Consider the following 24,413-nt stretch of genomic DNA (forward strand, 5'->3'; position numbering starts at 1 on the left):
TTGACATTTTCACTTAGGGGTGTACTCTTTTGTGGCCAGCGGTTTAGACATTAATGGCTGTGTGTTGAGTTATTTTGAGGGGACAGCAAATTTACACTGTTATACAAGCTGTACACTCACTACTTTACATTGTAGCAAAGTGTCATTTCTTCAGTGTTGTCACATGAAAAAATATAATAAAATATTTACAAAAATGTGAGGGGTGTACTCACTTCTGTGAGATACTGTACATACATACCCCTCAAACCATCATGTGTCCAGAATAAACACCCACCGTTTACACTGTCCAATTACACCTCCGATCCATGACCTCAGTGTCCAGGAATATACAAAGTGACTAAGCATACCAAGAATAGCATTAAAATACCTTATTTTTTAGGTAGCGGCCAAGTTAAAATTTGAGACACTTTCCTAAAGGCATCATAACAGGTTAATTCATCAACACACTGGGATGCCCGCAGGTAGTATTTAAAATCTCCTAAAGGATAGCGACTGTAAATTGTACCTGAAATGACAGGCCAGCAGAAGCTGAGCGCTCAGTCACTGTCTACAAACAAACCAGTCTCCTCATCAGACCTTCAAAGATTGGATAGCATGAATAATCAAGCCAGGGATATTGAAGTTAATTAAAACCAAAACCATAAAAATCATTAAAAAATGTCATTACTTGAAATAAAAAAAAAATATATATATTTTTAAATATTTAAGACATTTCTCCTTTTTGTTTAACTTGATGTACTAAAATATAAAAAAAATAAATTTATAAACAAAATAAAAAAAACTTACTTTTTTTTTTAATTAAACAAAAATCGAATAAAAATGACCAAACTAAATTACATCAAATGAAAATATAAAAACTTAAATATTATACTTTTAGCATTTGTGTACCTTTTAAACATCCCTTTAAACAGGGATTTGTGTTCTTTATTGTAAATGACTTATGGTATTTTTTAAAAAGATCTATAATCAAGTCAAACATGCATATGATAGACTACTTAATAACCTGATTTGACGCAAAACAGAAAAATTATAGCGCAGTCGGTATGCCTGCAAAAAATGTTTATATTTGTGATTTTTATTTTTGTTCTTCAACATTACAGATTATTGCTCATCTACCATCACTTGCAATATTAAAACATTGTTGACAACTCATCAAGGACTTTCTTATTTGTAGTGATTTACAACAATAAATATACAGATGTTTTAGCTTCTTTTCATCAACGCTCATTCTCTGTAAGAGGTGCTGGTGTTGATCCCAATGCGCTCCACGTGGTTATAAAAGCATCCGGAAAAATCCCAGGCCTGGAGCCACCGTCTACTGCCACACAGCAGCAGCACAGCATCCGTTTGTGCACACGAGCCCCTTCAAACACATTATAAAGCACACGCACACACATGTACCCTTGCAAATAAAAATGAAATAAAATTAAGACAACGGGTTGAACACATTTGAACAAGACTTACACCAACGGATGTGCTTTAGTACAGAGATTGTGTGGAAGCAGATAAAGACAGTGAATGCAAACGTGACAGGAGGGTTATTGAGCAGATATGGGGTAACAACACATTTACATTTTTATTTCTAACGTAGACTCTCTGGACAAACTACAAGAGCAGCACATACTAACAACGTAAGAGGAACAATCATTTAAACCGCCTTCTGTTTGTAAAAGCAAATGTTTGGGAGAAAATTTAACACTGTTATATGCCTTCAGGGTTTTGTAAAGTTGATATAAGCAGCCTAGAGTTTAAAAGGGCCCCTGTAATGTAATAACTCATCATATAACAGGGACCACAGAGCCCAAAGTATACTTCGGTTTTTACGCATACGTAATTTTTCTAACCGCACAAGTAATATTCTCACAGCTCGCACATGCACTTCAATATAGATTTTTTGCACTAGTTTATCCACAAGATGGAAACCCAGAAAAAAAGTTAATTGCAACTTTCATCTCACAATCCTAAGAAAAAAAAAATTAAAAAAAAGAATTAAGAGATGTAAAGAGATGTACACTCAGGAATCGGAGGGAAAAATCAGAATTGAGAGATTTAAATGTGCAATTCTGAGAAAAGTCACAATTGCGAGATGAATTCACAATTCTGAAGACAGAGTTGTGAGATATAGTTGCCATATGCAAGAAATAAAAGTCAGAATTGTGAGATAAAAGAATGACATATCTCTGTGAAAAATAACTATGAAAAAAATTTGCAATCCTGACAAAACAAAAATTCACAATTTCAAGTTTACTCATAATTGCGAGTTCATCACTCACAATTCTGAGAAGTCAGAATTGAGAGTTAAAAAAACTGAATTGCAAGATATAAATGCAGAATTGTAAAAATTCACAATTCTGAAAAAAAGACAAGATGTCAACCCATAATTGCTCACATTTCTAAGTCTGAATTGTGAGATATAAAGTTGTAATTACCTTGCCGCTCTGTATAAAAAAATCTGCAAGATATAAATTCACAATTCTGAGAAGTCTAAATTGTAAGCTAAAAATCAGAAATGTACTATAAAAAGTCACAATTACCTTGCAATTCTGTTAAAACAGAATTTAAAAAATTCAATTCAAACTCAAAATTCTGAAATTGTGAGATGTAAATTTGGAATTGCAAGATGTGTTGCAAGTTTATTTTTCACAGTTTCGAAAAAAAAAAAAAAAAATCCAAAATGTGAGACGAAAAAGTCGCAAATAATTTTGTTTATTTTGTGATTGAAACAGGCTTCCATAGGAAATGCCCGGGCCACTGTTTCACATTTTGGAAAATAAATGAGACAGAAGAACAACAACAAACTATTGAAAACTCCAGCAAAAACAGCAGACGCCTGCGCTGATGAGTGCTCGTGTGAGGGGATTAAAACATATCTATTCGCTCTTAACTTTTGGAGAGAAACGGCGCAGACACTGGAGATATATGAATCTTTCTAGTGCACATGTCGAGCGCCTGTGTTCATGCATGCTATCAAAAGGAGTACTTTGAACAGCTGTGCATTCGACTGTTGATTAAAAAAAAAAACGAAGTATACTTTGGGCAGGACAATCAAAGAAAAGTATTTTGCGCTGCAAGCGTTCCACTGGCTAATCGGCACCTACACGACACGCGCATCCATGTGAGACGGTCCTGAGCGAAGGAAAGAGACGCCACATTAAACAGGAAACGGACAAGGTCATTTTGATTCCCTTTATGACAAACACAGATGGCAAAGAGAAGATAAATATCTGCCATAATGATTTTCAGAAGTGTAGCAAAATAAAGGTCCCAATTTTATTATATTTGAATATCCCAGTCACAAAGGCAGCTTTTGCTCTACAGGCCTGCAAACAGCAAAACTTCCCTTCTAGCCTCTGAAATGAGTACACAGTTGGTCTTGGCTTCAGTTTACACACATTTCTCTCCCATTACTAAATCTGCAGAGGACCTGGAAAGAAACTCGGTACCGGATTAACTGTACATTTGGTATCTCATTGATAGGCTCTACTTCACAGTATATAAAACAAGGGTTTCATTAAATTTCATATTACACTAGAATATCTTATAACATTGAATTGCTTATTTTTAGAATGACAGAGGATGAGTTCATTGGAACAAAAGTTGATGGCAGAAGAAAAAGTAAAACAATTTTTTTTTAATAAATATCTTAATATACACCCCTGTGATTACACAGCCTGACGAGTTTCAGCAATAACGTGGATAGATTGCGCACAATTTGAGCACTTCGATCTCAAACATCAATACTGGCGTTCTTGGAAACAGTGTGGAAGGAGCTTGTTGCATTTGAAAGGGAAATTTGAAATGCTAAAGCCTCAGCCAATGAGATTACAGTCTGAGTGAACGGAGGGGATAAGCCCCGCCCCCCAAATCGTTCACAATCCAGTTAAATTTTAACAGCTTTTATTTAGAACCGAGAGCGCAAAATTTTTTACATTTGCTGTAAAAATTAATGCAAGTTTAAAAAATAAACAACAACAAAATTTGAATAGTGTGATCAAATAAAAAGAACGATTTGAAGCCCTGCACATGACCGCAATTCTGTCCCACCCCCCATATTATACTAAGAAAAAAAAAATCACATGTAGAAAACAAGAGAATTGGACAACGTGGCATGTCCAGGACTAAATCATCGGGTATGATCGAACATTGTTTTTTTTTGTCTTTACCGGAACTTATAATTAAACAATAAAAGATCTCTAAATGGATTACGTACAACTAACACATGAAGCTAAGAAAAGATGAAATGGTGAAATTTCCATGAAAACGTCGCTAGGTTGCACCACTGGCAGTAGCAGCTCATAAAAGGTTAGCTATGTTATTCTAGCGTAAAATAAATAAACACTGCCCGTAGCGAAAATTAGCCACGCCCTTTACCCCCAACCAATCAGATCAAGGCTTCTCCCTCCCCTCCAAACGCAGGCTGTGACACACAGCTCTGTCTCGCCTTAGTCTGTATGAATTATGGAGTCTTGGTAATTTTTTTAGTCTTCGTTTCCCACCTGTGAATGGGTCTAGTACCTAAAAATGAAACATTGCAAGCAATTATTAAACAGAATTAAAATAGACAGGAGTTTTTGAATCATTAAGGTTTATCATGCAGCTGCTGACCTGTAGTAGTTTGGCTTAAAGGGTCCGTTCTTGTTCAGGCCGAGGTATTTGGCCTGTTCATCAGACAGTTCAGTCAAATGTGCATCAAAAGTAGGGAGATGAAGGCTGGCCACGTACTCATCTGCAGAAAAAGCATTTTAAACATTGTGCATCAAGAAAAGTCATACTTTGAATGACTGTTTATAATTTAGCACCATAGTTCAGTGCCAAGTAAACACGGCTGCAATTAATTGATCAAATACAGTAAAAACAGTAATAGTGAAATACTTTTACAAATTGAAATAACTATTTTGTATTTGAATATATTTTAAAACGTAATTTATTCCTGTGATCAAAGCTGAATTTTCAGCATCACTGCTCCAGTCTTCAGTGTCACATAATCCTTTTTTCTTTTTTTTTTATCTGGCTTCACTTCATCAAAAATTTTCATAAGAGGAGTCTAAATGTACACAGATACAGCAAAATAATTTTTTTTGTAAAAAATCACATTTTGCAAACAAAAGGCTATTTAAATATTAATGTTTTACTTCTGATGCAAAGATTCAGAAAATCAAGGAAACTCATCTCCAATCAGAAAAGCGATTGGCCAATTTAATTTCGTGGGCAAAAAGAGGTGCATTGTCTTGGCAATAGCAGAGTGAAGTATAAAGCACAACTCACTTTTAAACCCAGCAGATTTCTATTGGTCAGCTTGAAAATTAGAGAAATCTGCTGCAGAACTTTTTCACTCTCACGCAAAATTTCCAATCGTATGGATTCCTATTGAAATTACTCAATTTCAACCGCAAAATGTCACAGACCGAAGGTAAATGTGACCGCATCTTAACTGACTACAATCAATTACCCATATCTCTCCACCTCCTCTTAAAGAGGCCGTTTGGGATTCAATCTCTGATTTATTTTTCGTGTATGGGAGCATGAGCTGCAGGTTTGGAAGGAAAATCTGAAGAGCAGTGGAGAGGATGAGAGATCGGTGACAGAACGGCGCAGTCTGCAGTGAGAAGTGGCAGCCGTTTGTGACAGCGTGACCTATTTTCAGCGGTCTCCTGCTCCTCAGGGTCTGCGCAGGATCCCACATGGCTAAACTCTCTACAATGCGTGCTGCAGAAAACACTGAATCTTTCAACAGGCTGAAAACATCCGTGCATGGAGCAGACTAAAACAATTACAACCATTACACCCCTAGACGGCCATAATATTAACACAACATTTGAGGATTTCACTTAAATGCTGGGTTTATTGCATGTGGCGCTTGTCTTAATGGAAGATAAGCAGCACAGAACTCTCAAATAGTTCATTTCAGGTCATGCATAACCATTCATTTAGACATGGCATTTTTTATGCACATGCATGTATTTATATCAATGCATCATACCCATTTTTTTAGGCAGCAGGTAGACGTCCTGTTTGTAGCGGCCTTCAGGAGCATTGTACAGCTCTATCAGAGCCAGCGCCTGGGGAGAAAGGAGCAAGAATCAGTCACCATGACAACAGCAAGGCTGTGACACACACACACACACACACACTTTAAGTGCCTGAGGTTCATACTCTCACACAGCACACAGACTGATTGGACTATGAAGTCAAATTCTCCTTGCATGCACACAAAAGCACATTCCCATTTAATAGTCATTTGTGTTCATTTTTCACTCTCGTCTCACCTGGGTAGTCGCGGTGATGGACAGCACAAAGGTAGGAACAGTGGAGCAGCTCAGGTTCAGGAGGCGACCCTGGAAATATATACAGTATATGGATTGGATAAGACATTAAAATTCGAACAAACTGTGTTTTTAGTTACATTTTAATCTTAACTTGTTTTTTTCTCCTTCATAATGCCTGTGATATATCCGACTGGTTAAAGAAATAAATTTGCCTTGCCTACAGAAAGATTTAGCCACACTATATATAAAAAATCTATTTTGCATTTATATATGGACATTTAATCCAATATAACAGGGTTAAAAAAAAAAACTTCAATTAAAACTAAATGTTAACTAAAAAATAAAAAAGCCTTTATTTCATTTTAGTTGCCAAGACTTCATTTCATTTTTTAGTTTAGTTTAACTTGAAGTACAAAAATAACTAAAACCAAAATAAAAACCAATATAACCTAATAACTTTAGAGCTATAAAACAAAAATTAATAAAATTACAAAAATGCACTACAAAATAAGCAAAACTTTAACTAATATTAAAATGAAAATGGAAATTATAAAAAAAACAAAAATAAAATAAAATATAATTAAAAAACACTGCAATGTAATTGTGATAACATTAAAACATTACCTATAAAGATGTTTTTTACATCCCCTCCAGTTTTTTTGCAATTAAGCACAATGCAAAATCAACAAAAATGTCAAAATTTTTTTGCAATCCTGCGTAATTTACCATTTAACTGCAAAATAATCACATAAGATGCAGTACTAAAAGTTATCAACACATTAGTCTGATAAAGACTAATGCAATACACTGGGGGAAAAAAGTGCATCTTGATGCAAGTTTTCACTTAAACACAGTCGGCTGTAAGTGAATGTAAACATTTTGAAGAAAATGTGTATCTAATTATAAAAATAGCACTGGAAATTTTCCACAAAATTATGGAAATTACTACCAACAAAACCAGTCATTATGTATGTATGTATGAATGAATCAGTTCAGTTCAGTTTATTCATTTGTAAAGCACATGAATGAATGAAAAAACTGTGAAATACCGGCAGGACTGACTTTAATCTAAATAGTCTTTACGCAAAATTTCCAATCTCTCTAACCTCTGCCAGGAGCACTATTCTCTTTCCATCCGGCCAGATCACATGATCCACCTGCGACCTCACTCGCTCCCAGGTCAGTTCGGGGGTTCTCAGACTGGCCTGAAAAGGTGGAAGAAGACTGTCAACTTTCAGACACTTCTTTACATACATAAGTGACAATAAACTATGGGTTAGAGCAGTTTCCTCACCACATCAATCTCAGTGTTAGAGTGGCCCATGTTGCAGACAATACAGCCGTTCTTCATGCGGTCCATGTACTCTCTTACTACCACGTTTTTATTGCCTACGGACACCACACACAACAAGAGTGAGATGAATGCTGACGAGAAACCCTGAAAGCTTCTTGGTTTAGTTGATGAAAGGAGCTTCGTGAAAGAAATTGATCTAAAATGACTCAAAGAGCCACTCGTTCTCCACGTCTTTCCCCACAGAACCACTAAATGAATCCAAAAAAGTCCAAATGCAATTACTACCGAAAGTAATTTCATCCACATGAGCAACACAGCTGCCTGCAGACTGAACTGTAATTCAGATTTGATTCTTGAATTGTCCTGTTCATACTACTATATCTTACCGGAACGGCTAGAAATTGGTCCATAATCAGAAGTTGTATCCAACTACATTTAATTGAAATTCAAGACTGACTGCAGCTCAGGCATAATTAAATGAAGTCTCAGATGTAATTAACTTTAGGTAGAGCAATCTATACTAGAATCACTGTGCTAATGACTAAGTGCATTTGCATAGTGCAGTGAGAGTCAGAATGCAGTTATACAGGCAATAAACTCTGCTCAGTTATAGAAGTGTATCATTCTGCAGCAGTGCAGTGTCTGATAGCTAATTATTTATGATAACCTCATTTAAAAACCATGTTAAAAAAGACTCACTTTTAAAAATGCAAAAATAATGATTATTTAAAAGAAATAATGATTACTTAAAATACATAATAATAATAATGACTAAAATCCTTCATAACCTCATTTAAAAACAATGTTAAATAATAATTGTTTTTTTAATATAAAAATTATTATTTTTAATATAGTTGTTACTTAAAAATAAAAATAAATAAATAAATAAAAATTATAATAATTATTATTATTATTTGACTAAAAGCCTTTAGAAAATCATTAAAAAAATAATATTATAAATATTTTTTAAAATGTAAAAATAATATTTATTTTTACAATTTTTTTCAAGCAAATACAAAGAATGGGCACAGCAGCTTTCAAGCTTCAAAAAGGATGCAAAAAGTAGAGAATTATTTTCTTCACTCAAATCAGAATAATAAACCTTTGAAATTTACTACAATCACAAACGGATTCCAAAATACCTGTGCAGGTGATGACAATGTCGACTTGTCGGATGACTTCGTTGAGTTTTACCAGCCTGAAGCCGTCCATGCTGTGTGATGACAAATATAAATGAGTCTTTCTGATGAGTAAAAATTAAAAATAAGTGGCAAGAGACTAAATTCTGAATGAGAACCTTGCAGAACGTTTACAAGCATTAGGAAAGTACTATGATAATTTGAATCAGGTGTGCAAAAATGCTGAATACACAGTCCTGGAGATTCATTCACCACTCAAATGCTGGTTCACAATGTATTAACAACATTAGAATGCTATTAAGTGTAATTTAACGGCATCTAAAGGCTGCGACTCACCAGGCCTGTAGGGCACAGATGGGGTCGATCTCAGTGACGTAGACGATGGAGCCCATCGCTTTGAGAGCAGCACAGCAGCCTTTTCCCACCTTATTACACACAACAGGATTTACAGTAATGACTCAGAACAAAAAGGTTAAATGTACCTGTGAAAATATATACAGTATGCAGCACACAATGTGATTGACAAAAACATGGCCAGATCAAGATCCTTTGTTGTTCCTGGAAAAACATTCCTGTTAGAATATGTTATCAGAAATCAAATGTAATACATGTGGAGATATTTCCTGGGGTTTTCTGTCCTCTAGTGGCCATATCTGGTATCTGTTTACTAATGCTGTAATGCAGCAGTGCAGTGGAGGTATGGTCAGCAAAAGTGATTGACAGATTCAATAGAACGTTCTAAAATGTAACTAAATCATTCTAAAATGGTTGGGGTTTAGCTGTTCAGACAGATAGGAAATTATTTTCCTTTTTTAATTCTTCACCGAGCATTTTTTTCAATCATAAATTTTTTTTCCTATATTTCGCAAGACTGGATATGTCAGATACCAGTCCAAATTTAAATGAGTGTACCTTTACATAAGGCCAAGAACATTCTGAAGATCTAAATGCAGCTCTCTAGAGGTTCTCATAGGAAACAGTTATTAGCTGGCAACATTTGCCACCTAATGATCTCACCTCTCCATATCCACACACCACCACCTGCTTCCCTCCAAACATCACATCTGTGGTCCTCTTTAGACTTGAACACAAAACACAAACATGCTCCGTAAAACCACAGGCTGAAATTAACCACACAATTCCTGCAGAGCCGAAAAAGACATGTACTTTACACACACAGTGTGTTAAACACATTGATTGGGAAACTATTCTGAGTGCCTTTATAAGAGACATACCCATCCAAGATGGACTCGCGGCAGCAGTAGAGGTTGTCAAATTTCTGCTTGGTCACTGAATCGTTAACATTCATCGCGGGAACACACAACTTGCCAGCCTTTGACAGCTGGTATAACCTAGAAAATAAAATATGAGAGATGTTTAGCAAAAAACACACAACACACAAAAAAACTAATTCTGAAGGATTAATGTTTATAATCACTATATATAATATATAATTAATATATACACTGCAGGTCAAATGTTTGGAACAATTAAGATGTTTTATTTTATTTTTTTAAAGTAAAAAATTAAACCAAGGCTGCAATGTTTTAATAAAAATACAGTAAAAACAGTAATATTGTAAATTATTCTATTATTTCTATTTGATTATATTTTAAAGTGCATTTTACTTATGTGATGCAAAGCTGACATTTTAGCATTATTATTCCAGTCTTCACTGTCACATGATCCTTCAGAAATCATTCAAATATGCTGATGTGGTCCTCAATTATCATATATTTTATACATACATACATGTATATAATTAGTACACATACATACATATATATATATATACAATGGTTATTATAATTATGACAATGTTTCTTATTACTCATTATATTTCTACCACATTTGCCAGTTCCACTACTTGCCACTAGATGGCCACACATTCCCTTTTGATAGGAAAAAACAATTGCAGTCCCCACATTGTGTCCAATTACAAGTTTTCACTTAACCTGCAGCAAATGCCAAAAATGTAACACTAATGCATTTAACAAACTAAAGTCTTTCACAAATGACCATAATCACCTGTGAACTCCAGTCACGCTCTCCTCTACGATGCCTTTGATCTTTTTGAACATGTTGGGATATTTCTTATAGATCCAGTGAGTCAAATCTCCTCCATCATCTAAGATCTACGAGACATAAGCTGTTGAGATACCGAACTGTCATAATATTTCACTTCTCTAGATGTAAACAGTCCAGCTACCATGTTGGGCTGCCAGCCTTCCACGTTAACACAGCGATCGATACACCACCAGAAATCATCCTCCGATTCACCCTTCCAGGCAAACACTGAGAAACCTGCCAGAGACGACACACACAAGTTCATCAGGACAGAAAAACATTTAAAAAAAAAAGAATACAAAGGAAATATGAATAAGAAAAGAAAAATATTTACCTCCCTCGGCCAGAGCGGCTGCTACCTCGTTTTGAGTGGAGTAGATGTTACAGGCGGCCCACCTGCACTGAGCGCCCAGAGCAGAGAGGGTCTCCATCAACACCTGCAAACACACACACAAACAAACACTTGACGATGCATTACTGAAACACAGATGTCAGTCTGCTCTCAAAAAAACGAGCATTATTTTTGAAAACATCCTCACAAATATAGTATGACAGTAAAAAGGTTGGTAACACTTTACTTGAAGGGGTGTGCATAAGACTGACATGACACCTTCATAATCATGACATGACACATGTCATGAATATGAAGGAGGTTTTATGCATGTTTATGACAACTGTCATTAAGTGTCATTCGCTCACTTATGTCATTTTTAATGCAAATATGACATTATTTGACCTAACCCTAACCTAACCTAACCCCTACCCTTACCCCTAACCATAGCCCATAACAGACATCTCAGACAATGTCATCTTTGCATTAAAAATTACATAACTGAGCGAATGACACTTAATGACAGTTGTCATAAACATGCATAAAAAACCTTCATATTCATGACATGTGTCATGTCATGATTATGAAGGTGTCATGTCAGTCTTATGCACACCCCTTCAAGTAAAGTGTAACCAAAAGGTTCCTAAATGGGCTGAATAATGTCCCAAAAAGTGTTGAGTTAGGATTAGGGTGTTGGAATTATAGTGTAATTTAATGTAATCAGTTTAATTTAAGAACAAATTAAGTTAATATTAGGTATACGAGTGTATTTTCGTGGGTGTGTACAGAAACTCACAGCAGTCTGTGCAGTGATGTGGGTGCAACCCACAATTTTGGCTCCAGCCAATGGCTTCTCTCCCTGAGCTCTCTTCCTCAAAGCCATGAGAGCAGGCATCTCTACAGTGCAGAAACACACACAAAACATGAACACATGGCTATAATATTAAAATAAGCATCGTTTTTCGCTTGCACATCCTTGACTTTAAGCAACACAGTGTAATTTTTAGCGGCTGAAGCATAACGCTAAAAGTTACATGCAGAGGAACATTTTTGATAATTGTTTGTTGTGAGAGTTGTGCTTCACGGATGAACATGATGGCTTGAGGTGCATCGCTGTGATCATGGTTACAAATGATGGCCTTATCAGTGTGAATGTCACTGAAAATCTCATGATAACAAAAGATGGATATCTGAAAAATGTGTCCTACGAGCAGGTAAGCAACTTTTATGTTGTTGTTTTATGACGTAAAAAAGGGTTTGGCAAAGGTGACATTATATATATATATATATATATATATATATATATTGATTGCTAATCATATCAAATAACGGTGGAAACTATAACATGGCAAGCCTATTTGCCTAAAGCTAAAGCCAAGCTTAAATAGACCAAAACAGTAACTGGTTTAGAGACTGGAATAAAAAAAAAAATACAGGTAATTGTGACAGTTTCAATTGAGAAAAATGTCAGAATTGTGAGATAAAAAGTTTGTTTGTTGTTGTTGTTGTTTTCCTGTGGCTTCCAAGTTAATTTCACTGCATATGGTAGTAGCCTGACTATTCCTTTATTTACGGATGTGATGTAAACACACATGGACAAATGATCGAAGTATGCAGTTTCCTGGGAAATCCTAGGACAACTCTTCATAAATATAAATTATTATAGGCTTACCATAGTGATTTTAAGGCAAAAACATGGTTTGGAAGATGGTTTTAAGACTCATCATTTACATTTTGCTAACAAAGAAAGTCACATAAGATAGCTTTAAATATGAAACAGTTTTAAAGCTGATAAACAGACAAAGGCTGTGTGTAAGTGCACACTGGAGTATTTGGCCATGTGGTTATGAGGAGCTGAAGGGAGCGCCCTGCTGTCTCACAGCACACACTGAACATATGGCCCCTCAGCAGCGCAGAAAGAACATCAAAACACGCTTCGCTTGATCTCACACAAACACACTTTTACTTCACACATAAACAAATACCAGTGGCTTAATATGTTGACAGGCCAGAGGACAGCTCAAAGAGAGAACAGCATTGCTCAATCAGCCGTCACGCTCGTAAACGGTTATAGCTTGTCGGCACATAAACATTAAGACACAAGGGGCCCTTCCCACCTTGCTCAGCAATCTCGATCTCCCTGCGTCCGAAGTCGGCCTGTTTGATGTTCTTGATGCAGAAGTCTGCATTGCCCTTGGAGTTCTTCTGCTGTTTGTCGCGGGGAGAGGTTTCGTCATCGGAGCTGTCAGTATATGAGGCGGCTGAAAAAGGGAATAATAAAGAAAAAAAAATATGTAGACGTGTGTATCTGTTTCTCCATGAACACAGTCCTAAGAGAGCCCTGCAGGAATGTAGATTTTACTTTTCTTACCTACAATCTACTCTCCTTTATCAAAGTAATCCTCTTAAAGAGGCCTGCCAGAGAACCCACACAGGAAAGCTTTTGTTCACATGACTCACCTGACACTCTCCATTGGACCCTTGACGTATGGCAACACATTATGTAGCCCACCGGACTGAGGTTTAACAGAACGTGTGCATGTGACTGTACTATATGTATTGGTGCTTGTACAATGCCATACCTGAGCTGTAACTGTCTGTAGAAGACTGTGAGATGGAGCGAGACAAAGACCTGCGGCTGATCTTGGTGGGACGTTTGTTGAATTCCTGCTTCTGGTCTGCAAACTGGATCTGTCATGAAAAAGGGTGGGAGGTCGGGACAAGAGAGAGAAAACACCAGAGTGAGAAACCTTATAGCGAGAAAAAGAAAGAAAGACTTTAAAAGAAGTAAAAATACAGTAAAAACAGTAACACTGTAAAATATTTTTACAACCTAGAATAAACTGTAGTATATTTTGATAAATAATAAAATCTAACTTATTCCTGTGATGAAAAGCTGAATTTTAGCAGCCATTACGCCATTTTTCAGTGTCACATGATCCTTCAGAAATCATTCTAATATGCTGATTTGGTGTTTATGAAACATTTTTCTTATTATAATCAATGCTGGAAATATCTGTGCTGCCTTTTTTTTTTTTTTGGAATTCTTTGAAAATCACTTGTAACAGAAAAACATGTCTTTACTGTTACCATAATTGAACTACTTTTTACCAGATTTAATTTACCCACTTGTTATGTTTTAAATTATTTTTTGTTATTTATATACATACTTGCTGAGGTTGGATTTCACACCCCAAATGATCTTTGAACTTTTTTCGGAGATGTAATACCATCAGATAATGCTTAACAGTGTGCCTATTACCACAGGAAGTGACAAACCAGTATGTAAACAATGATCAGTTGCAGCACAAAAGCTACAATTCACATATTTAGCTGAATATTAGGAATAAGCTTTTACTTGGAAAGTGAGAAGGAAATTATTTAAACCAAGATCCGTCCTAATCTTTAACACAATTTGACCTGCCAGGTAGATACTTCCGGTACATTACAGTTAGGCAGGTTTGACTGTGATAATTTATCATAACCTTGATAACTCTAAGTATCCTTTATAAATGCAGTCGGCCACCACTAATCTGCTCTCAATGAAAGTCTGGAGTGGAAATCATTGAGAGCTCATCGTGGACGTGTCGGTAAACTGCGCTACTATTAATGGCCTGGCAGCTGTTGCCTGCAGGAATGAACGCGCAGCGTGAACCGTGAGAGGATTACAGTGCGGTGCAGTCATCCCCTGCTGACGTTATTATCAGAGTCAACAGCGAGCCTCAAATCCCCCCGCTCCATCAAGAGATTTTTAAAAGCACGACTATTACATAACCCCGTTCCATATCAGTGTTCAATCAACCACTGAGTGATCGCAGTGATTAATCTTCAGGCTTTAGGACGAAGCTATAGGAGGTGCTGTTTCCAGGACGGATGGATGGCTTTTAGACCATGAGTAAAACAGTCATGCAGACAAGTATAAGGCCCTGACTTACAGAGACTTTGATTCACACAAACACACCGCTGTGCCCGAAAGCACTTGAGCAATTGTCACTCGCAGGGGTTTTGCGACAACAATGCTACAGAGAAACAAACACCCGCAGACTCTGTGAACTTCAATTTGGCACCGGTTTAGTCTCTTATCGCTTGGCACAAAGGGCCGAAGGACTGTACTGGGAAGGTTTCATTGTACAGGAAACACACTCTTCCAAATCACATACTTGCAGGAAAAACATGATACTAATCTGATAAGAAAAAGCTCAGAGTGCTCCGATTCAGTAAAAATATGGCAAAAAAAACATATTTCCAGGATTCACCATCTAAAAATACTACAACTCCAGTCCAAAACTTGGTTAGAATCATAACTCCTTGATTAGGAATGCTCTACAAAAGACAGCAATTCTGCAAAGAGACTCGAATCACAATTGATACCAACAAAGTTTGATGTTGCTAAGCTAACAGCATGATACTCCAAGTATAACTTGGATATAATATACATTGCACACATAAATATTGGGTAAAATAATATCAGAATCTAGGTGTAACCTAGAGATACCTAGGGCATTTTCAGTGTTTTCAGGGCATTTCAATTTCAAGGTTGGAGCGGCAATCAAGGCTTCGTCAAGACAGCATTTTTGCAATGCAACTATACAACATTCTAAGATGAAAAGGCACTATTTGGTTTTTAACAGTGATGACTACTGTGCTCACCCAGGGAATCGGACACTGTTGCTTTTTTCCTCAATACATTTCCCATTATGAATTCTGATTCTGAAGTTTGGTTTGTTGGACCATTGGGTCAGACAACTGAACTGCTCCAGAGTTTGTTTTGTCCATTGGGCTGGACAACCAAACCACTCCAGAGCTCATTTTGTCTGTAGGGTCAGGCAACCAAACCACTCTAGAGTTTGTTTTGTCCATTGGGTCGGACAACCAAACCACTCCAAAGTTTATTTTCAGTTGGTTGAATTGTCCAGGTGATCTCGGACCGATTATTTTGGTGCAGATCCAAATATGATTGCCAAGTTCATATTTGCCTAAAAGAACCAAGCTCAGGAAGAAAAGGCACCAAGTTCTGAAACAAACGTTCCAAATGAGCCTTGTGTGAAAACTCCCTGAATCTTGCAATATCCAACCACCAGGCTCAGATCCAGTCTAACAGGGGTCAATGACGCTGGAAAGAGATTGCGTTGGACCCCCTCTCGCTCTCTATGGCAGAAGACACACATTGCCCCCTGCTAATCCACGCTGAGCACACCGATGACTCTGGACTATTTTCATTCCAGAAGGTTAAGCTTTCAGCCCCCAGGAAAGCCGTAAGACCACCCTGTCACTTTCTCCCCTCTTACCTTCTTAACTGAGGGCTCGGAGATCTCTCCATCCTTCTTTTTCTTCAGCATGACACACAGACAGAAAGAAACAGAGAGGCAAAAAGGAAGGGACGTGGACTTTTATACCAGCTTTAAATGTGGCCAGTCTGAACTGATCCCATGGCCTGTGCAGCACAATGCTAGACTGTTTCCCTTTGGGAGTTTTTGTGCATCTCTCTTTTAATTGTTAATTGTTTAGAGGCTGGAACGATTCTTGTCGGAGCTGGCAAAACGTGTGTGTGTGTGTGTGTGTGTGTGGAGGCTTTTAGGAGGGGTGGTTTAGAAGGTGATTACTGCGTCTCATGCTCAAGATAATGAAACATGCCAAGGACACATACTCACACACTGCCACCACTGGTTCCGACAAAGGGCTCTTTGTGTTTTTCTGGTCCTAGAATATACAAGCAGAAGGGGACAGATCGGAAGTACCAGAGGGACAATTACTCTGGCATGTTCTTGAGTTCTTTAACCTCACCTTTATGATGAACATCAGCGTCTTGGTCGCAGGTAGGGATGTAACGGTATGAAAATTTCATATCACAATTATAGTGACCAAAGTTATCACGATTATCAATATTATCACGGTTTTGTTCAAATTAGATGAAAACGTTCAAAAAGAACTGATACACACACTGAAAACATTTCAATAAGTTTTATATTTGAAAATCAACAATTCGTCTTGGCTCAAAGCCACTTGCTGCGAAGTTTTCTTCGCGGAAGCCTTGCGTTAAACAAGTGAGATAACGAAATATTTAATCTCTAATCAATATTTTTTGTCCAATTATTTGCCCAGTCAGTTTTGGTATTGAGGTAAAATTTACCTTGCATTTGCTATAACAGTGGGTGGTGGTCACGAAGATGACTGAGCAAATTTGATGCGTTTCCCCCTTTTGCAGCTACTTTCTTCTTGCAAGATCGGCAGACAGGGTGACCGTCCTCGATTAAATTGCCTTCAGGACTCTTGTAAAAGCCAAAATACGACCAGACCACCGATTTGGTTCTCTTAAATGGCTGAAAAATCTCCCGAGCGCTGTCACTGCCTTCCGCCATTTCCTCTCGTGCAAAAAACAACAACAACAACATTGCGTGCTGCTTCTGCGTCAGACTGATGCTGGCTGGACAAGATTTACCTCGAGTTTTCAAAATCGCGATAATCAAACACGGTTTTGATGATAATTAAATTTTAAACGATAATACTAACCGTCAGGGCATTTTATCGTGATTTATCGTGAAACCGGTAATCGTTCCATCCCTAGTCTTGTTGATTATCAACTGCTGGCCTACAAGTAAAATGTGCCAAGACTTAAACACTTCAACATTGTAAACACACAAATTGCTGACAGATGTTTTATGAAGATCCAATCTTAAAAACAGTGCTAATGAGCAGGAGGTCATCCTGTAAAGAATTTGGTGGTCCACATCTCCTGTGAACTCCTTTGTGAAATGTATCAGAGGTGTGGTTTGAAAAGTTTTTCCCAGTATGGCTTCATACCTTTCCCATGGACCTGGATCACGCATTACTTTATCTAGGGAGTTGAGAAAGTCAAATATTTGAGAACTATTATCAGTCTTTTGTGGGTCTGTTCATTTTGCCAATGTAATTTGCACAACAAAAACAGACTAATACACTTAAAGCCTTAATTTAGCTCAAACAGTAGAGCATGACGTCAAGGTCATGGGTTTCATTCCCAGGGAACTGAAAAAAATGTGTACCTTGAATGCAATTCATCTTGCTTTGTATAAAAGTGTCTGCCAAATGCATACATGTAAATTTCATGCCGCACATTTATTTTAAGGCCAGAAACGTGTATGCAAATACAGATGCAAATGCTTGACCAGCATTGCAAATGTACGGACTTAAACTAAAGGGGTTACTTTCAAATCTTTGTGGCATTAAACCAAATGTGATGCACAGCAGTTTGCTATAAACATGTAACCTAACAAGATTAGTTATGTAGTAGAACTGAAAGATTGAAGTGTCTATAATAGATGGTTTAGTTTATGTATTCCTGTAGCTAAAGCATGGGATTAGCAATGCCAAGGTCATGGGTTCAATTCCCAGGAAATGCATAAACAATTATACAAGTATACCCTGAGTGCAATGTAAGTCACTTTGGATAAAAGCATCTGCCAAATGCATAAATATAAATGTTAATGCCTGCTGCTGCGCCGCATGTCGCAACTGGCATTGCATTTTACTGTTGTCCTAGCAGATACAGTCCTTTTAAGACATTGCATGTGTACTAATAAACTTACTGACTTCACAGAGTTCAGAAAAGGATTTGTGGTTTTGCATTACATTCGTTCCTATCAGAATCTTTCTACACCGTCTAAGTTCACAGTAAAGGCAGCAAGTTCATTTAGAGGAAAAAAAATAAATTTATGGAAATATCATCTAAGAAAAGCAGTCTAAAAAACTTATGCAATATGAAAAGGTCATTAGCCAAATGAAAAGACTAGGATAATCATGTACTGAAACAAACCATTTTGTGCTATTATGTCCTCTTTTTAAATGACGCTGAACATTTTGCCAAAAGAGAGTGAGGTATTTTAATCTTTCAAAGGTAATATGAATGGACTTATGTATTAAACAGGAGGCAAAAAAGCTCAATTTCTGAGAATGACACAAAGGCCGTATGTTACTGGAGGAGAGATTCAGGCCACATGAGCAGCACTTCCATGAAAAAAGATCACTTATGTAAGAAAGACAGAAAGAACTAGAGAAAGAGAGAGTGATGCACGCTCACATCAAGTTAACGGTACATTTCAGTAACACTGCTGAGAGCTGATGATTAAAGAACCGAGCAGGGGGAAACGCTCATATTTCCTGCGAACGGATGTTCAAGTGTTCACAGTCCAGCTCTACTATGTTTTTCACGTTGAGAGCTTCCGCAATGAACGCAAACACAGCCGTGCTGCAGGGTGCTGCTGACTTCATTGGTCATTCGTTGAGACGCTGAATCACTTTTCTAATGAACTGAACTGAACTGTTATTCAAGGATAATCATTAGTCTGCAGCTTTGTTCAAAACCCTTGTGAGCCGCCTGCCAAGATGACATTAACCATCCTTCATTAGAAAATGTAAACATTACAAAAAATACTTACAGTGAAAAGTCTAAAGTGTGTATATACCTTATATATATCCTTGCTGAATGGTTGAGAAGACAGTAAGACAGCTTTCTAAGGTTTGGCACAAAGCTGACAAATGATCAATGATTGACACTATGGCACAATATCAATTAGAGTTTCCTTCCACATTAATATACATCACAATAAATATATCTACAGCATATAACAGAGATACCAAACACTCGGTATAATCGTTTCCTCAACTACTGTCTGTGTTATCTTCCTGAGTATACATTATGGATGTATGCTAATTTAGAAGCAAACAAAAACGGAATAATGAATGTAAAGTGACGGCTTACATCGTTGGTTCCCGTCCTGCTGAAGTGTGGAGGCACTAAGGGAGCCAAAATAGAAGGCGGCTCATCCAAGACCCCATCTTTTAGATTTTTGTTACAATGATGAAAGCCATGGCTGGTGTGCCAGGGCTTTTGTTTATTTAGACTGCTGTGGTACAAGTTGGTAATTGCACTGGTATAATAGTGGCACTGGGCAGAAGGGCATTCAAAAGCAGCATTTTGCAATGAGATGAGACTTGAGTTTAGGCCTTCATTAATAAGTGCAGTTAGCGTAGATCTCCTAGACTTGAAACACAGAACTCTCTGCAGGGTAGAGCTGCAAACAACAGTTGAAAAAGCTCTTCATCACGCTGAGCTCTGAGACAATAAAAAAGGACACTTGTAATGGAAATTTCATGAGATATGATAGTCTGGAATTTACTCCAAGACAAAAGGTTGCACATGCGCACATAATCTTACACAATCACAGTACAGAACAAGGACATTTATCACCAGGGATGTCAGAACAAATGTATAGATGGGCTTGTTCTTTGCAGGAATGCATGCCAACAGAAGAGGAGAAGTGGAGAATAACTGTGCAAAATAAGATAAAAACATTTCCTCCAGACGACAAATGACAGAACCATACAAAAACTGTAGGCCAAACAGCAGAAAAATTTAACATACTTGTAGCCGCCCTGACATTCTTCAAATCTGAGCACACAACAGTAATGGAGTTACTTGAGTGTCAAAAATCGAAACTTTTTCTGCAGAAAGGAGCAACGAGTTATAGCTCTCCTGAGGAAAACATGATTTTTTTTTCCTCACCCCCTGTGCTTTTCATTACAGGGCAGCAGCAGCAACGTCAGCCTGAGGCCCTGAACATCTCTGGAGAATCATTAAATTTGTTCTCTGTGGAAAGATGTGCGTAAAGAGATTCACAAGTCCTGTATAGCACAGAACTCATTATAACAGTTTTACAGGCTGAAAAACTGAACTGAAAGATGTGTACCTGAACGCAATGTAAATCACTTTTAACTAAGAGTCTGCCAAATGCATTCATGTAATAATATAAAAGTGTGTTGCTAAAATTTATATCTATCTATAAATAATTATAAATTTATGTTCATTTTATAATATACTATATACTATAGTGCATTAAAGATTATTTCTATATCATGGAATAAAAATACAAAAAATGTAATTGAGTTTTTAATCTCACAATTCTGACTTTGTGTCAGAATGAAATTGCAAGTTACAAACTCTTAACTGCAAGTTTATATCTTGCAATTGTGGCTACAAACAATTCAACTACAAACAAAATTCACAATTCGGACTTTTTTCTCAGAGAATTCTGAGTTTATATCTCGCAATTTTTACTTTTTTTTCTCAGAATTCTAGTTGACTGATCAACAGTGACCAGTAATATATAGATATACTAAATATAAAAAATAAAAGAAATCGCTCAGCCTTAGATAAAAACTTAACTAACTAAACTAATATTTGCTGCCGTCATGCACCACTGCATCATAAAAAACAAAGATCTTAGTAACTTAAAGCAACTGATCTTTCGCATATGCTTCAATCGTTAAGAGCCTAATACTTTTGCTGTGACACACGGATCTGCAGCTCTGCTTTCTTACTGTAGGGCAGTTTACGACTTCATAGACTGTTTTCATCCTGGCATTTTCACAAGCTTTACAAGCCATAAAGTGACTCCCATAGCAACTACACTTTACAGTCAGACACAAACAGACAGACAGGGTTTGGGGTATGGCGGGTAGCGTGGGTAATGTGATACAACACGGCGGCCCGCTTTGACTAATGACGGCACCAGAAATGAGAGAGCCTGGTGCAACAGACACCGAGGATCATCTCAGGGCACTTAACCGGAGAAAGAGCTTTTGTGACGCCCATTCACTCGGATAGTAAATCAGACAAATTAGCTTCAGGCTAAAGTCAAAGTATGGGCTCTTGGGAATCTTCTTCCACCTAACGTTTTAATTTAACGCATAGGCTTAACAGAAGGTATACGGAGAATATCCATAATTCAAATGGCCGATCCAACACTAGCAATCGTGTGGCAAAGAACACTGGAAGGTGTGACAGGTAATTTGCTTCCTGCTCGGATGACGGATCACATTGTGGGACATGTTCGGCATCCAACACGTAACGTACCTGACAGATTTGATTACCATTTCTTGAAATTCAGCCCTTCCTTTTTTCTTCGTATCCTTCAGCCACAAAATAATATTGTATTCCTACAAGTCCAATATATCACTGGGCTTGGCAAGGAGTTTGACCTTTCCTACAATAAAGTGTTGAAAAGCACTCAAGCAGTGCAAAGCATCTGAACTTTGATGTGGATTTTTCCGCTCTGAAGAACAGAGGTTAGCCATAGTTGAAGGGTCTGTTCGGACTTTGCCAGTATCGGTAAACACAAGTCAGTCTAAAGGATTTTAATGGAAATTTACAGAGAGTAGTATAGTAGTCTAACTCATCGTAAAGTAGTTTTCTTGCTCTCTGCCTCCTTAAAGTTCATGACTAATACACAAAACCACCATGATTACATCATATCAAAAGCATGAACGAGTTCATTCAGTTTAATAAATGTCTTCCTACTCCACACTTGTTCTGTGAAGGTATAAAAGCAATCCTCCTACGCAGAGAGCTCAGCTGCAAAGGGTTAGGGGGCGGTCAGCTACCCCATGGCCAATTCAGATTCTTTCTGGAGGAGCCATTCGATACCATGTCCTGCTATTAACAAAAGCTTTCTGAGACAAGCACCTCGGGAGGCTTCAGCGGTACTAGAGGAGCAAAAAAAAATAAAGAAATGCAGAAATGTCAATATCAGCCAACAAGATGTGTTGTTCTAATGCCCTCTGCTATAGACGAGGTTCTTAAACACACAGTGAAAGTTGTGGTTGTAACTGCAAACCCCCCCCCCCAAAAAAAATGCGGCTGCAGTGAACACACCCTCACAGACACGCTAGGGTAATAAAAACATGGGGGCCAAAAACAGATTTTTAAAACAGAACAGATTCTCAATTGCTTCAAAATATTTAACTTTTGGAACGAGGAATGGTGAAGGAACTAGAGATGCATGGATATTAAAATTTGAACCGATACCGATGATATATTGATAGTCATGGTCAATATCTGTAACAATGACGCAATTTTGTCTAAATACATTGAAAATAAAAGACTGAAAAATGGTTTTAAAATGCTACAAGTGAATTTAGGCATCACGATTATACAATTATAATTATAATGTATTGTTTAAAAACTGATATTTGCTGAAGATTACATTCAACAATGTAATTTAACCATTACCAGTTATGTAAAGTTAAATATGGAAACTGAGATATAATGTATAAAAAACACCCAAATCAGCATATTAGAATTTCTGAAGGATCATGTGACACTGAAGACTGGCATAATTATGCTGAAAATTCAGCTTTGCCATCAAAAGGAATAAAACATATATGCTATTTTAAAATGTAAAAATATTTCACAATATTACTGTCATGACTCAATTTTTGATCAAATAAATGCAGCCTTGGTGAGCATAAGAGACCTGTCTAAAAATTGTAATAATTCCAAACTTTTCTCCTGTAGTAAATTACATATTTAATTTGTTGATATGAATAATATATAATATGATAATCGATAACCTCGGCATATCTAGGCCTATATTCTCATGGATGTTGGAGGACTAGTTAACCCTTATGACCAATTAGCTTTGGTATTACAAATTAATGTGGAAATTAGACTGCAATAACAGGGTCTACTGGAACACCAATTTAGATCATGAAAGGAAACCATATTAAAAGCACAGACTGGCCAGTTGAAGGGCTTGTATTCAGACACAGTACTTTGGACTTTAATTGAAGCAGTCGCTCTCTCTGAGTGTTCTTCCACCAGTATGAACCTGTTCCTGCAAGCCCACTCTGGAAATTTCCCTGTTCCACGGGCAGTGACGAGCGGCAATCATTGTCTAGAGGTCCTTGGATAAAAGGCTTCTATTTATGTGCCAGATGGTGTTCTTCTGACTAAGCACAAACAGAGAGAGAGAGAGAGAGAGAGTGCGATGTTCTCTCCGTTCTCTTCGTATTTGGGTTTAACGCAGATTGACAGCATGTTCTTTCACAGTGTGCTTATTCTGAAGAGATGAGGGGAAAGAAGAAAATCATCCCACATAGTATTCTAAAATGAGAATAAATTTCACTGCTGTGGGCTCTAGAGGCAAGGACAGGGGTATAGCAGATCTCAAAGACTAAAAATAGTTATTTAGCAAGTAGTTGTTACATCCAGTTCATTTGCCAGTCTTGAATTCACATTTATCTGTAGCAGAAATCTAAACCTAAACAAATCTAATAAAGGTGAGTAGATGTTATTTACTGCATTGAAATTCAGCTTGGATGTCTAAACTCATGCCAAGAGGTCAAGGCCTGGCCAGTAATTCAGCCCCTGCTGGTCATTCTAAACACCACAATCTGGATAAAACATGTCACTCCAATGACAGTCGTTCAAAATTAGCATGTATTCTGAAAAAATATTTTTAAAGCTTATTTTGCTATAGTATAGTATATATAAGTATATA

The 24,413-nt window shown here is 37.2% G+C and overlaps 1 protein-coding gene across 2 annotated transcripts in view; it reads right to left on the bottom strand.

The window, feature by feature from the left end:
* Window positions 1-3,256: 3,256 nt before the first annotated feature.
* The window catches only part of LOC107725924 (putative adenosylhomocysteinase 3), a 33,621-nt gene continuing 12,464 nt past the window's right edge, over window positions 3,257-24,413 (bottom strand). Inside the window, exons 1-17 of one of the 2 annotated variants that reach the window (XM_016535349.1) lie at window positions 16,386-16,436; window positions 13,680-13,788; window positions 13,215-13,358; window positions 11,894-11,994; window positions 11,101-11,203; window positions 10,909-11,003; window positions 10,728-10,834; window positions 9,935-10,051; window positions 9,717-9,780; window positions 9,036-9,124; window positions 8,703-8,773; window positions 7,561-7,655; window positions 7,373-7,471; window positions 6,267-6,335; window positions 5,981-6,059; window positions 4,606-4,726; window positions 3,257-4,515 (exon numbers count right to left, since the gene is read on the bottom strand). In XM_016535349.1, the coding sequence (XP_016390835.1) occupies window positions 4,509-4,515; window positions 4,606-4,726; window positions 5,981-6,059; window positions 6,267-6,335; window positions 7,373-7,471; window positions 7,561-7,655; window positions 8,703-8,773; window positions 9,036-9,124; window positions 9,717-9,780; window positions 9,935-10,051; window positions 10,728-10,834; window positions 10,909-11,003; window positions 11,101-11,203; window positions 11,894-11,994; window positions 13,215-13,358; window positions 13,680-13,788; window positions 16,386-16,436 (1,521 nt within the window). In that variant the 3' untranslated portion in view covers window positions 3,257-4,508. Of the gene's footprint in view, window positions 4,516-4,605; window positions 4,727-5,980; window positions 6,060-6,266; window positions 6,336-7,372; window positions 7,472-7,560; window positions 7,656-8,702; window positions 8,774-9,035; window positions 9,125-9,716; window positions 9,781-9,934; window positions 10,052-10,727; window positions 10,835-10,908; window positions 11,004-11,100; window positions 11,204-11,893; window positions 11,995-13,214; window positions 13,359-13,679; window positions 13,789-16,385; window positions 16,437-24,413 lie in introns of those variants that run through there. The other variant, XM_016535348.1, reaches the window with a different exon arrangement.

Source organism: Sinocyclocheilus rhinocerous, unplaced genomic scaffold, assembly GCF_001515625.1.
Source record: "Sinocyclocheilus rhinocerous isolate Xijiao unplaced genomic scaffold, SAMN03320098_v1.1 scaffold395, whole genome shotgun sequence".
In the NCBI taxonomy this organism is placed as follows: domain Eukaryota; kingdom Metazoa; phylum Chordata; class Actinopteri; order Cypriniformes; family Cyprinidae; genus Sinocyclocheilus; species Sinocyclocheilus rhinocerous.